The sequence below is a fragment of the Pseudorca crassidens genome, chromosome 7, assembly GCF_039906515.1.
Source record: "Pseudorca crassidens isolate mPseCra1 chromosome 7, mPseCra1.hap1, whole genome shotgun sequence".
Taxonomy (NCBI): domain Eukaryota; kingdom Metazoa; phylum Chordata; class Mammalia; order Artiodactyla; family Delphinidae; genus Pseudorca; species Pseudorca crassidens.
Window position 1 is genome coordinate 68,361,950 of NC_090302.1, and position 14,353 is coordinate 68,376,302.

Sequence of the window (14,353 nt, forward strand, 5' to 3'; positions counted from 1 at the left end):
TGATCCAGTCGTCTGTTGATGGGCACTTGGGTTGCTTCCATGTCTTGTCTATTATACATAGTGCTGCTATGAACATTGTGGTACATGTCTCTTTTTGAATTAGTGTTTCCTTTTTTTCTGGATATATACTCAGGAGTGCAATTGATGTATCTTATGGTAATTCTATTTTTAGTTTTTTAAGGAACCTCCATACTGTCTTCCATAGTGGCTGCACCAATTTACATTTGCATAAAAAATGTATGAGGACTCCCTTTTCTCCACATCCTCTCCAGCATTTGTTATTTGTAGACATTTTGATATAGACATTTTGACAGGTGTGAGGTGATACCTCTTTGGGGTTTTGATTTGCAATTCTTGAATAATTAGTCATGATGAGCATCTTTTCGTGTGCCTGTTAGCCATCTGTATGTCTTCTTTGGGAAAATATCTATTCAAGTCTTCTGCCCATGTTTTGATTGGATTGCTTGGTTTTTTTTATATTAAGCTGTATCAGCTGTTTGTATATTTTGGGTAAGTTGCATCATTTGCAGATATTTTCTCTGATTCCATAGGTTGTCTTTTTGATTTGTTGATGGCTTCCTTTGCTGTGCAAAAGCTTTTAAATTTAATTAGGTCCCACTTGTTAATTTTAGGGGACAGATCCAAAAAATACTGCTATGATTTATGTCAAAGAGTGTCCTGCCTATGTTCTCTTCTAGGAGTTTTATGGTTTCAGGTTGTATATTTAAGTCTTTAATCCTTTTTTTTTTTTTTTTTTTTGCGGTATGCGGGCCTCACTGCTGTGGCCTCTCCCGTTGCGGAGCATAGGCTCCAGGCGCGCAGGCTCAGCACCATGGCTCACAGGCCCAGCCGCTCCATGGCATGTGGGGTCTTCCCGGACCGGGGCATGAACCTGTGTCCCCTGCATCGGCAGGCGAAGTCTCAACCACTGTGCCACCAGGGAAGCCCCTTTAATCCATTTTGAGTTTATTTTTGTATATGGTATGAGGGAATTTTCTAATCCCATTGTTTTGCCTGTAGCTGTCCAGTTTTCCTAGCACCACTTGTTGGAAAAACTGTCTTTTCTCCATTGTATTTTCTTGCCTCCTTTGTCATAAATTAATTGATTGTAGGTGTGTGGGTTTATTTCTGGGCTCTCTGTTCTGTTCCATTGATCTATGTATCTGTTTTTTTGTGCCAGTACCACACTGTTTTGTTTACTGTAGCTTTGCAGTATAGTCTGAGGTCTGGGACGTTTATACCTCCTGCTTTGTTCTTTTTTTCTCAGGATTGCTCTGGTAATTTGGGGCCTTTTGTGGTTCCATATAAATTTTAGGATTATTCTATTTCTGTGAAAAATGATAGGGGATGCAATCTGTAGCTTTCTTTGGGTAGTCTGGCCTTTTTTTTTTTTTGCGGTACGCGGGCCTCTCACTGTTGTGGCCTCTCCCATTGCGGAGCACAGGCTCCAGACGCACAGGCTCAGTGGCCATGGCTCACGGGCCCAGCCGCTCCGCGGCATGTGGGATCTTCCTGGACTGGGGCACGAACCCGTGTCCCCTGCATCGGCAGGTGAACTCTCAACCACTGCGCCACCAGGGAAGCCCCTGTGTGGCCATTTTAATAATACTGATTCTTCCAATCCAAGAGCATGGGAATATCTTTCCATTTCTTTTAATCATTTTCACTTTCCTTTATCAATGTTTTATAGTTTTCAGTGTATAGGTCTTTAACCTCCTTGATTAAGTTTATTCCTAGGTTTTTTTCTTCTTTTGATGCAGTTTTAAATGGAATTTTTTTTTTAAATGGGATTTTAACTTTCTGATATTTCATTATTAGTGTATAGAAATGCAGCAGATTGCTGTATATTAATCTTGTATCCTTCAGCCTTGCTGAATTCATTTATTCTAAAAGTTTTTGGGTGGGGACTTTAGGGTTCTCTGTATAGAGTATCATGTCATCTGCAGTCCCTTCCAATTTGGATACCCTTTTTTCCCTTGTTTGATAACTTTGGCTAGTACTTCCAATACTATGTTAAATAGAAGGGGTGTGAGTAGGCATCCTTGTCTTGTTCCTTAATTTAACTGGAAAGCTTTCATCTTTTCACCATTATTATGTTGGCTGTGGGTTTGTCATAAATGGCCTTTATTACGTTGAGATATGTTCCTTCTGTACTCACTTTGATGAGAGTTCTTATGATGAATGGATGTTGAATTTTGTCAAATACTTTTTCAGCATCTATTGAAATGATCATGTTGTTTTTGTCTTTCTTTTTGTTAGTGCCGTGTGCCACATTAATGGATTTGCATATGTTGAACCATCCTTGTGTCCCCAGAATAAGTCCAGCTTGATCATGGTGTATGATCCTTTTTATATGTTGTTTGATTTGGTTTGCTAATATTTTGATGAGGATTTTTGCATGTATATTCATCAAGAATATTGGTCTGTAATTTTCACTTTTTGTAGTATCCTTGTCTGGTTTTGGTATCAGGGTAATAGTGGCCTCGTAGAATGAGTTTGGGAGTGTTTCATCCTCTTTAATAATTTGGAATAGTATTAGAAGGATAGGTTTTAGCTCTTCTTTACATGTTTGGTAGAATTCCCCAGTGAAGCTGTCTGGTCCTAGACTTTTGTTTGCAGGTAGTTTTGTTATTGGCAATTCTATTTCACTTCTAGTAATTGGTCTCTTCAAATTGTCTGTTTCTTCTTGACTCGGTCTTGGCTGGCTGTATGTTTCTAGAAATTTGTCTATTTCTTCTGTGTTGCCCAATGTGTTGGGATATAAATGTTCTTAGTATTCTCTTATGAGTTTTTGTATTTCTGTATTATTTGTTATTTCTACTCTACTCTTTTCATTTCTTATTTTGTTTATTTGGGTCCTCTCTCTTCTTCTTGGTGAGCCTGGCTAGAGGTTTGTCCATTTTGTTTATCTTTTCAAAATACTGGCTCTTAGTTTCATTGATCTTTTCTATTATTTTTTAATCTCTATTTTATTTCCTCTCTGATCTTTATTATTTCCTTCCTTCTGCTGACTTTGGGCTTTGTTCTTCTTTTTCTAATTCTTCTAGGTGGTAGGCTAAGTTGTTTGAGATTTTCCTTGTTTCTTGAAAGAAGGCCTGTCTTACTGTGAATTTCCCTCTTAGAACTGCTTTTGCAGGATCCTATAGGTTTTGTAAAGTTATGTTTTACTTTTCATTTGTCCCAAGGTGTTTTCTGATTTCTTTGATTTTAGCATTGGCCCATTGGTTTTTTAGTAGCATGTTGTTTAGTCTCCATGTGTTTGTACTTTTCCCATTTTTCTTTCTCTAGTTGATTTCTAGTTTCATACTGTTGTGGTCAGAAAAGATGCGTGGTGTAATTTCTATCCTCTTAGATTTTTTGAGGCTTTTTTGTGACTTAGTATGTGGTCTTTCCTGGTGAATGTTCCATGTGCACTTGAAAAATGTGCATTCTACAGAATAGAATGTGTATTCTGCTGGTTTTGGATGTAATGTCCTTTAGAGATCAGTTAAGTCCAGCTCGTCTATTGTGTCCTTTAGGACCTCTGTTGCCTTATTGATTTTCTGTCTGGATGATCTGTCCATTGATGTCAGTGGGGTGTTAAAGTCTCCTACTGTTATTGTATTAGTGTCAATTTCTCCCTTTGTGTCTTTATTTATTTAGGTGCTGCTGAATTGGGTGCATATATGTTAATGACTTTAAGATCTTCTTTTTGTATTGATCCCTTTATCATTATATAATGCCCTTCTTGTCTTTTGTTATATAGCCTTTGAAAAACTGCTAATCCTTTTAAAAATCATCATAAAGAGAATTAATCATAATATCTTTTTGTGAAAATAGGAGTGGACAAATTTTGTATTTAAAGAACTTAGAAGGTCAGTTAAGGAAAGACAAAATAAGCTAACTTCAAAAGCATCTTAACCTGGAATTATATTTAAAACAAACCAAAAAAGCAGTGTGAGCCATTTCACGTTTGAAATTTTATCTAGCAGTGTTAAATAAAAAGCTTTCTACAGAGTAATTTGGACTTGGAATATATGACTGTAAATTCCAGGTGGTTGCAGATCTTAATCTTTCTTTTCTTTTCATTACTATCGCCCTAGTACCATTGACTGCAAAGGCAAATAGGATATACCTAATAAATATTTTCAAGTGAAGGAATGAATAAAAAGTCTGTAAAATATTCATAACTTTTATCCAGAATTTAAGAAAATATTTAGGGATATGTGTAAAAATAGCTCAAGTGAATTCAGCAGTGTAACTCATAAAATTTACAGGATTCTGAATGTTTAAGCAGTAGAGGATTTACTAAATTCTTAATAATACACCAGTAAATCAGATTAGGTTGCAGGGATTTTAATAATGTAGAAGATTTAATGATAAACTACATGAGAAGAATGGGATAAAAATATCCTATTTTGTAAAAACGTATTATGTATGCATATTTTTGACTAGAAGGATATACATCAAGATTTTTACTGCACTCTGTGGATGTTGATATTATAAGTGTTTTATTTCCTGTTTTGCATATCTAGTTTTTAAAAATCATTTAATATGGTTTTATAACAAGGAAGACACAAGTCTTTCTCCTTTAAAGCAAAAATTTAAAAGGAAGCTGCTTATTGAAATGTTTTCTATCTAAAGCATCAACAATCACTTATAGTGGTTAAGAACTACAGTGTTCAGAACTTTGTTCATGTTTTATTCCTCTAATAATGATGGTTGTTATTCAGAATAATCATATTGCCAGCTAAAATTCTCACCACAACCTTATTTTAATGTACTTATATTATCCACATTTTTCAGATAATATAATTAAAAGTTACGGAAGTTAAGTAATTTCTGCAAGGTCACATACCTAATATGTGAAGGGGGGCCAAGAACACAATCTGGCTGACTCTTGGAAGCCCCTACTCTACTTGGACTGGGGTCTCTGATTACACTGGGCATAGTGAGCGTCTAGAGTTCCTTCATTTTATAGTTTTGAATATTGGAATAAACCCCACACTCCTAATATACACTAGGAGCACAGCATAATCTTAAAGCACAGGTCATTGCTTGAATGTCTTAGAGTATGGAAGAGAAATTCCAAATAACAGAAAGAGTTCATGGTTTTGAAACATATGATGATGATGATTTATTTAAGAATTATAGATGAGTTTAATTCTGAAAAGGGTAGAGTGAATATATTCTCATTGGGGAAGGTATTACTTATGTATGTGGGATTTTATTCTTTTCAATTAAAGGAGGAAACAAAGAGAGATTACAGCTTCCCAGCTGGCCTTGAAGACCATATTTTAGGAGAGAATATATCACCTAACACGAGTATCTCAGGGCTGGTCCCTAGTGAACTTACCCAGAGCAACACAAGCCTTGGCAGTAGCAGCAGCAGTGGAGATGTAGGTAAACTGCATTACTCACCAGGTAAGGGGAAGGATCGTCCTTTCTTCTAATTTATAGAAAATTAATTTTTAATTTATGCCCATACTTCTTCCTCCCTGCACCATACACACAGTAAGCCCCATTTGTTGAGAGGATCTGATATAGTCACACCATATTATCACTGTTATTTTATATGATCTACAAGTACTGTAGGCACCCACTGAGTTTATTTTTAGTTATGTACATTTATGGATTCTATCATTAGTTCTCAAACTTTAGGGTGTCTCAGAATCACTTGGGGAATTTGTTTAAAAGTATATACAAGTATCCAAGCCCTAGGTTAAAACTTCTGAGACTTAATCTGTGGGATGGGACCTTAAGAATGTATATTTTTGACCAGCTCTCCGGGTGAATCAGATATTTACTAGAGTTGGAGGATTTCTGTGTTATATCACTGAAATTTCCTAGTTCTGTGTTATTTTTTAAAATTGTAATTTTATTCATTTTCTCCAACTTTCTATTATGAAAAATTTCAAATAAATTTCAAATATCCTAAAAAGTTGAAAGTTGAAAGAATCATATAGTGAACAATCATATGTTCTCTACCTAGATTTAGTTAACTGTTGTTAACCTTTCCTCTGTGTATGTACGTAAGTACATTTTGATACTAAACCGTTTGAAGATAAATTGCAGACTTCATGATATTTCCCCCTAAGTATGCATTTCCAAAGAATAAGGACATTTATGATGTTTACTTCTCTCTAGGTGAAATTCCATTTCCAAGAGGCATAAAAGGGCAGGACTTTGAAAAGTCAGATCATGGTTCTTCTCAAAACACCAGCATGTCCAGCATCTATCAGAATTGTGCAATGGAGGTAAAAGTTCTATATTCTGTCCATGATAAAGTGGCTGTAAACATATTTTTATTTCAGAATGGCATTTAACAGAATTCTGTACCTTTTTGGACAGAATAATAAAATAAGTCATTTTGTTGAATTTGCTTGATATCTTATGTAAACAAGGCAATAAACTGGTAGTTTTACCTATAAAGTAATTGAATTGTTATTCCAAGTGTGATCAACAAAATAAATACAATTCTATGTTTGTCTCAAGAGGATGGCCTATTAAGACTGATTTTCACTGTGGAGGTTCTCAGTATGTGTACTTTTCTTCTCTTAGGTTTTGATGTCAAGTTGTTCACAGTGCAGAGCTTGTGGAGCTTTAGTTTATGATGAAGAAATTATGGCTGGATGGACGGCAGATGATTCAAACTTGAATACAACCTGTCCCTTCTGTAAAAGCAACTTCTTGCCTCTTCTCAACATAGAATTTAAGGACTTGAGAGGCTCTGCAAGGTTAGTATTGTAAAAGTTCCCTTAAAGAGGTAAGCGTCCCCCAAGAGGCATGACTCCTGGGGGAAAAGTGAAATAGTCATGGTATGCTCCAGGTGTTCCTTTCCTCGCCCTCCTGCACTTTCAGTATTTGAGTAGAAAATACTAATAATGTAGGAGACCGCTTTTCCATTTTATTTAACATATGATTATCAGTAGTAGTTAATTCTCGGAGCTAAACTTTATAAATTATATAATTATTACATAGATTATATAATTATTATAGATAATTCCGAACTCTAACGTTAGTCATTATTTTAATATTTCTGCCTCGATGACCTTGATTATGTGTTCTGGAGCCGCCCCCGCCCCACCCCCCAGAAAAAGGTGGAAGAGGTTTTAACTCTTTTCTTAACTTTGTTGCCCCTTTATGTTGGTGCTCTGTACTGTGAAATGACCGAATTCTACGCATTGGAAAGGAGAGGCTGATCTATGATCAGTCGTTAAGTAATTGAGAGTTTGGTAACTGTATGCTGACTTAAAGTACTTATACTTAATATTCTATTTGCTTTATGGAACGAACTATCTTTATCTACTTTTTAAAAATTTCCAATCACAGAGGTGTCTCCTATTTTTCCTGTTAGCTTCAGTGTGGAGCTGAGTGAAAGCATACTCTAATTCCTGATGCACTGTCATCATTGGTTTGTGCAAGGGCCCTCTTTTATTATCTTCCTCCCGTCACCATTCCCACTCTTATTATTTTACCCAACAAAAACATTGATCCCGCTGTGTGTGATAAATCCTTGAATATATAACCTTATAAATAATGTTGTTTTGCATGATTATGTATTTTTAACGTACATGATTAGAATGATGCTGAAAATCTCTATTTCTTTTTATTACTCAGTTTAAAATCTGAGTTGCTATATGTACATCTAATTTATTCTTTTTCTCCTATAGGAAGTTAATACCTCATTTTACTTACTTGGATATTTCAGTTGCTTCCAGTTCTCTGTTACTGTAAACATCACTGTACTGTTGCAGTACACTGCAAAATATATGTCCCCTTCTGGACTTATGAAGTAATTTCTTTCAGAATAATAGTCTTAGGAGTGAGATCATTGGGTTTTTTCCATACATGATTTCAATAAACACTGGAAGATTGCTTCCCAGATGGCTACACTCCTACTTGTAGTGCCCCAAAACTCTCATTTCTGTACATCCTTACCAGCATTTGGTATGATCACTTTTCTGATTTTGTGCTCTAATGATATAAAGTAGTATCTCATTTTTGTTTGAATATCTCTGAATATTAGTGAGTTTGGATATCTCTTCATATGCTTGTTAGTTATTCCAGCATTTTCTATGAATTGCTTGTTTATGTCCTTTGTCAATTTTTTAAAGATTTATTTTTTTAATGAGGTAACATTGGTTTATAATGTTTTATAAGTTTCATGTGTACATTTTATTTCTACTTCTATATACACTACAGCGTGCTCAACACCAATAATTTAGTTTCCATCTGTCACCATATAGTTGATGCTCTTTACCCATTCCATCCTCCCTACCCCTCCTTCACCTTCTGATAAGCACTACTCTGTTCTCATGTTTGTTTTTCTTTGGTTGGGTTTGTTCATTTATTTTGGGTTTTTGTTTTTTATATTCCAGCTATGAATGAAATCATGGTATTTGTCTTTCTTCATCTGAAGTATTTCACTTAGCGTGATACCCTCAATGTTGCAATGTTATTGCAAATGGCAAATTTTCATCTTTTTTATGGCTAAGTAGTATTCCATTGTGTATATATACCACAGCTTTTTAACCCATTCATCGTTGACGGGCATCTAGGTTGTTTCCATGTCTTGGCTGTTGTAAATAATGCTGCAATGAACATAGGGGTGCATGTACCTTTTTGAATTAATGTTTTTGTACTCTTAGGATAAATACCCAGAACTGGGCTGGACCATGTGGTAGTTTCATTCCTAATTTTTTCAAGGAATCTCCATACTGTTTTCCATAGCGGCTGCACCAGTTTACATTTCCCACCAGCAGTGTATGAGGGTCCCCTTTCTCCACATCCTCACCAACACTTGTTATTTCTTGACTTTTTGATAACACCCATTCTAACAGAAATGAAGTGATATCATACTTTGGTTTTGATTTGCATTTCTTGATGATGATGTTAATGTGGTTTTTTGTTCAGCATCTTTCATGTGCCTGTTGGCCATCTGGATGTCTTCTTTGGAAAAATGTCTGTTCAGCTCCTCTGCCCATTTTTTAATTGGGTTGTTTGTTTTTTTGATACTGAATTGTATGGGTTCTTTATATAATTTGAGTATTACCTCCTAATCAGATATATCATTTGCAAATATTTTCTCCCATTCAGTAGGTTGTTGGTTTGTTTTGCTGATGGTTTCCTTTGCTGTGCAGAAGCTTTTTAGTTTGATGCAGTTCCATTTGTTTATTTTTGCTTTGTTGCCTTTGCCTGAGGAGACATATTTAAAAAGACATTGCTAAGACTCATGTTAAAGATTATACTGTTTATATTTTCTTTTAGGAGTTTTGTGGTCTTGAAGTCTTTAATCCATTTTGAGTTGATTTTTGTGTGTGGTGTGAGATAGTGGTCTAGTTTCATATTTTTGCATGTGGCTGTCCAGTTTTCCCAACGCCATTTATTAAAGACACTATTCTTTCTCCATTGAATGTTCTTTGCTCCTTTGTTGTAAATTAATTGTCCATGTATGCCGGGGTTCATTTCTGGGCTATCAGTTCTGTTCCATTGATTTTGTTTTTTGGCTGCGTTTGGTCTTCATTGCTGCACGCAGGCTTTCTCTAATTGCTGCAAGCGGGGGCTACTCTTTGATGCAGTGCAAGGGCTTCTTATTGCAGTGGCTTCTTTTGTTGTGGAGCACAGGTTCTAACCGCGCGGGCTTCAGTAGTTGCAGCACTGGGGCTCCGTAGTTATGGCAGTTGTGGCTTGCGGGCTCTAGAGCACAGGCTCAGTAGTTGTGGTGCACAGGCTTAGTTGCTCCGTGGCATGTGGGATCTTCCCAGACCAGAGCTCAAACCCTTGTCCCCTGCATTGGCAGGCAGATTCTTAACCACTGTGCCACCAGGGAAGTCCCTGTTACATTGATTTTTGTATCTGTTTTTCTGCCAAACCAGGTTGTTTTGATTACTATGGCTTTGTAATATAGTTTGAAGTCAGAGAGTGTGATATCTCTAAACGTTGTTCTTTTTTCTCAAGATTGCTTTGGCTCTTCAAGGTCTTCTGTGGTTCCAAATAAATATTATAATTTTTTGTTCCATTTATGTGAAAAATGTTCTTGGGATTTTGATAGGGATTGCCCTGAATCTGTAGATTGCTTTATGTAATATTTTTAAAATTAGGTAATTAAAAAATATAAACATTTTAACAATGTTAATTCCTCCAATCCATGAGCACAGAATATCTTTCCATTTATTTGTGTCTACAGTGTCTTTCAACAATGTCTTATAGTTTTCAGTATAGAGGTCTTTCAACTCCTTGCTTAAATTTATTCCATGTATTTTATTCTTTTTGTGGTGATTGTAAATGGGATTGTTTTCTTAATTCCCCTTTCTCCTAGCTCATTGTTAGTATATAGAAATGCAACAGGTTTTTGTTGGTTTTGTACTGTGCAACTTCACTATATTCATTTATTACTCCTAATAGTTTTTTGGTAGATTCTTTAGGCTTTTCTCTATATAAAATCATGTCATCAGCAAACAGTGAGTTTTACTTCTTCCTCTCCAATTTGGTTGCCTTTTATTTCTCTTGGCTAATATCTGTGGCTGGGACTTATATACTAGGTTTCAGCTTCACCTTTGAGTATGATGTTAGCTGTGGGCTTGTCATATATAACCTTTATTATGTTGAGGTATGTTCCTTCTGTACCCACTTTGTGGAGAGTTTTTATCATAAATGGGTGTTGAATCTTGTCATCTGCTTTTTCTGCACCTACTGAGATGATCATATCATTTTTATCCTTCATTTTGTTAACGTATGTATCACATTGCTTGATTTGCAGATGTTGAACCATCTTTGCATCCCAGGGGCAAATCCCACTTGATCACGGTATATGATCCTTTTAATGTATTGTTGGATTTGGCTTGTTAGTATTTTGTTGAGGATTTTTGCATCTATGTACATCGGAGATATTAGCCTGTAGTTTTTTCTTTGTGTGGTCTTTATCTGGTTTTGGTATCTGGGTGATGTTGGTCTCATAAAATGAGTTAGGAAGCGTTCCCTCCTCTTGTATTTTTTGGTATAGTTTGAAAAGGACAGGTATTAAATCTGTAAATATTTGGTAGAATTTACCTGTGAAGTTGTCTGGTCCTGGTCTTGTTTTTTAGAAGCTTTTCAATTACTGCTTCAGTCTCTGTACTAGTGATCGATCAATTTGGATTTTCTCTTCATGATTCAGTCTTGGAAAGTTGTATGATTCCAAGAATTTGTCCATTTCTTCTAGGCTGTCCAATTTGTTGGCATATAGCTGTTTTCATATTCTTATAATCCTTTGTATTCCTGTTGTACCCATTGTTATTTTTTTTTCTTTTGTTGCTGATTTTATCAGAGCCTTCTCTCTTTTTTTAGTGAGTCTAGCTAAAGATTTGTCAATTTTGTCTATCTTTTCAAAGAACCAGCTCTTACTTTCACTGGTCTTTTCTTTTGTCTTTTTAGTCTCTATTTCATTTATTCCCACTCTGATCTTTATTATTTCTTTCCTTCTACTGACTTGGGGCTTTGTTCATTCTTCTCTTTATTTTATTTTCTTTTTGGCCACGCAGCACAGCTTGTGGGATCTTAGTTCCCCAAACAGGGACTGGGCCCTCGGCAGTGAGAGTGCAAGAGTCCTAACCACTGGGCCAGCAGGGAATTCCCGTCTTGAATATTCTTGATATTAATTCTCCAAAGAGAAATTATTAATTCTGATGTTATCCATTAATTTTCCACCTTACGATTTGTGCATTTGGAGTCTTGTTTTAAAAGTTATTTCCCATCTGTAGTACATGAAATTTTTTTCCTGAACGTTCTTCTGTTAGCTTTATATTTTACTTGTGATATTTAGGTTTTAAGTCCATCTAAAGTCCACCTTTAGATGTGGATTATTGTGTATTAATGTGTATTATTAATGTGTATTATTGTAGAGATCCAGCTTTATTTTTCTCCATATAATGAGCCAGTTTTACATCCTTCCTTCATTGATATACAGCGTCATCTTTATCATATATCAAGTTCCTATGTATACCTCATTCTGGTTCTCTGTTCTTTCTGTCAGTACTGTATTATTTTTATTACTCCTTATTTATGATGTCTGGGTGGTAGGGTAAGTTCCCCCTTATGGAAATTTTTTTCTTATAGTTACTTATTTTTGCATATAAAATTTTAGAGTAACTTTGAGTTCCTTAAGAAAAAAAATCCAGCTGAAGTTTTCATGGGATTGAATTAGATTTATAGATTTATTTGGGGGAAATGGACATCTTCAGTATTATTCTGCTATCTATGAGCATGGTATATATCTCCATTTTTTAGATATTCTTTTAATAGAGTTTTAAATTATTCTCCATATGTGTTTTTTGTAAAATTTAAAAAAAATTTCTTCATTTTATTTATTTTTGGCTGCATTGGGTCGTTGTTGCTACACGTGGGCTTTCTCTGGTTGTGGCGAGCGGGGGCTACTCTTCGTTGCAGTGTGCAGGCTTCTTATTGCAGTGGCTTCTCTTGTTGTGGAGCAGGGGCTCTAGGCGCGCGGGCTTCAGTAGTTGTGGCACATGGGCTCTAGAGTGCAGGCTCAGTAGTTGTGGCGCACGGGCTTAGTTGCTCCACAGCATGTGGGATCTTCCCAGACCAAGGCTCAAATCCATGTCCCCTGCATTGGCAGGCAGATTCTTAACCACTGTGCCACCAGGGAAGCCCTCTCCATAAGTTTTGTACTTTTTTTGTTAATTGTGTTTCTTAGGCTTTTGTGGTAAGTACCTTATTTTATATTCTAATTGAATATAAAGGAGCATTATTGATTTTCCCCCCTAGGATGTCATTATGGAAGATTTCCAACTGACAGCCAAGTTTAAAGATCATCTTTTTTACAGTAATACCCAAATATATAGCCCTGCATTCTACAATTAATGTTTTACTTTACTTGCTTTATGTATCCCTCCATCCATCCACCAATCCATCTTACATTTTTATTCATTTAAAATAAGATGTAGATGGGGAATTCCCTGGCTGTCCAGTGATTAGAGCTCTGCGCTTCCACTGCAGGGGGTATGGGTTCGATCCCTGGTCGGGAAACTAAAATCCCATATGCCCTGCGGTGCGGCCAAAAAAAAAGAAGATGAAGACGTTAAATCACTTTTCCCACAAAGACTTGAGCGTTCATATAATTAACTAGAGTTCAGTATTTATTCAGTTTTTTTCATTTAAGGTAAATTTGATTTGTGCAAAACAAACCCTTACCAAGATACAGAACGTTACTATCACTTTAGAAAGCTCTCTTAATGTCCCTTGTAAGGTGAAACCCTCACCCCATCCCCACCCAGAAGGAGAAAGAGAGAGAAAGATGAAAATAAAATTCTGAATGAATAGAGTGGAGAGGAAATGACTAGAGACAAAAATGGAGATTCATAAGGGGGAAAGGGTATATAAACAATCATAGGTTAATACATGTTAAAATGCTGTTCCTTTTTTTTAACTAAGAAAATTAAGGAAATATTTTGCTTTCCATCTTCCTTCATAGCTTTCTTTAGAGTCTCTCAAAAACTGAAGGCATCTAATATTGAACTATAATGACCTGCTCTAGACCTTTTCATTTGAAAAGTTTGGGACAAGAGAGGAAGAGAGAATGAGAGCAGGAGTGTGAGTTGTGTGTGTGTGTGTGTGTGTGTGTGTGTGTGTGTGTGTGTGTGTGTGTGTTTGAAATAGGCAGTATTTCTATGGATTTGTATAACTCATTAATAACTATTTTACCATAAAGTGATTCTAAATTATGATGAAATTTAGAGGATTCTGGGATCTTTAAAGACTTTTTTGTTTTTTTTGGACTGATCCATATTTAGCTTTTTCCTGAAACCAAGTACCTCTGGTGACAGTTTACAAAGTGGAAGCATTACACTGGCAAGTGAACCTTTGGAACACAAACCCATATCCAGTTCAGCAGAACCTGACCTGATCAACTTTATGGATTTCCCAAAACATAACCAGACCATAACTGAAGAAACAAGCTCTGCAGTTGAATCAAGGTACCATGGGGTTCAGAGAAATCTTCATTAAAAATTGGGTACCCTAGTAAAAATTCCATCTTTAAATACAACCCTGGCTTACATAGGCATAAGCTCTGGCATTTTAAGAATTTAACCTTAAATGTTTACTACCATATATTGTTTAAATATCTAATGAATGGATCTGATGATAAATCATTTTTAATACTGTGTTTAATGTTTTACAGTGGTCTTTTACAAAAATGAACTTTTCAACAGTAAAAAGTATTTTCCCCTTCAGTGTAGTCATTGTCAGTTTCCAGACACATACTCTCTTTACAGTGAAGTATACCTTTTACTCTTAAATATTGAGTCAAACATTTTTTGAGAGCCTATTTTATGCTAAGCATTATGCTAAACACTAAAAATTAAAAAGTAAATAA

At 35.7% G+C, this 14,353-nt stretch overlaps 1 protein-coding gene across 3 annotated transcripts in view; it reads left to right on the forward strand.

Annotated features, from left to right (window-relative positions):
* Positions 1–14,353, forward strand: part of DENND4C (DENN domain containing 4C) — a 128,511-nt gene that overhangs the window by 97,742 nt on the left and 16,416 nt on the right. For all 3 annotated transcript variants that reach the window (XM_067744482.1, XM_067744481.1, XM_067744483.1), the window contains 4 exons: positions 5,226–5,403; positions 6,127–6,236; positions 6,541–6,716; positions 13,770–13,952. In XM_067744482.1, the coding sequence (XP_067600583.1) occupies positions 5,226–5,403; positions 6,127–6,236; positions 6,541–6,716; positions 13,770–13,952 (647 nt within the window). The remainder of the gene's footprint in view (positions 1–5,225; positions 5,404–6,126; positions 6,237–6,540; positions 6,717–13,769; positions 13,953–14,353) is intronic.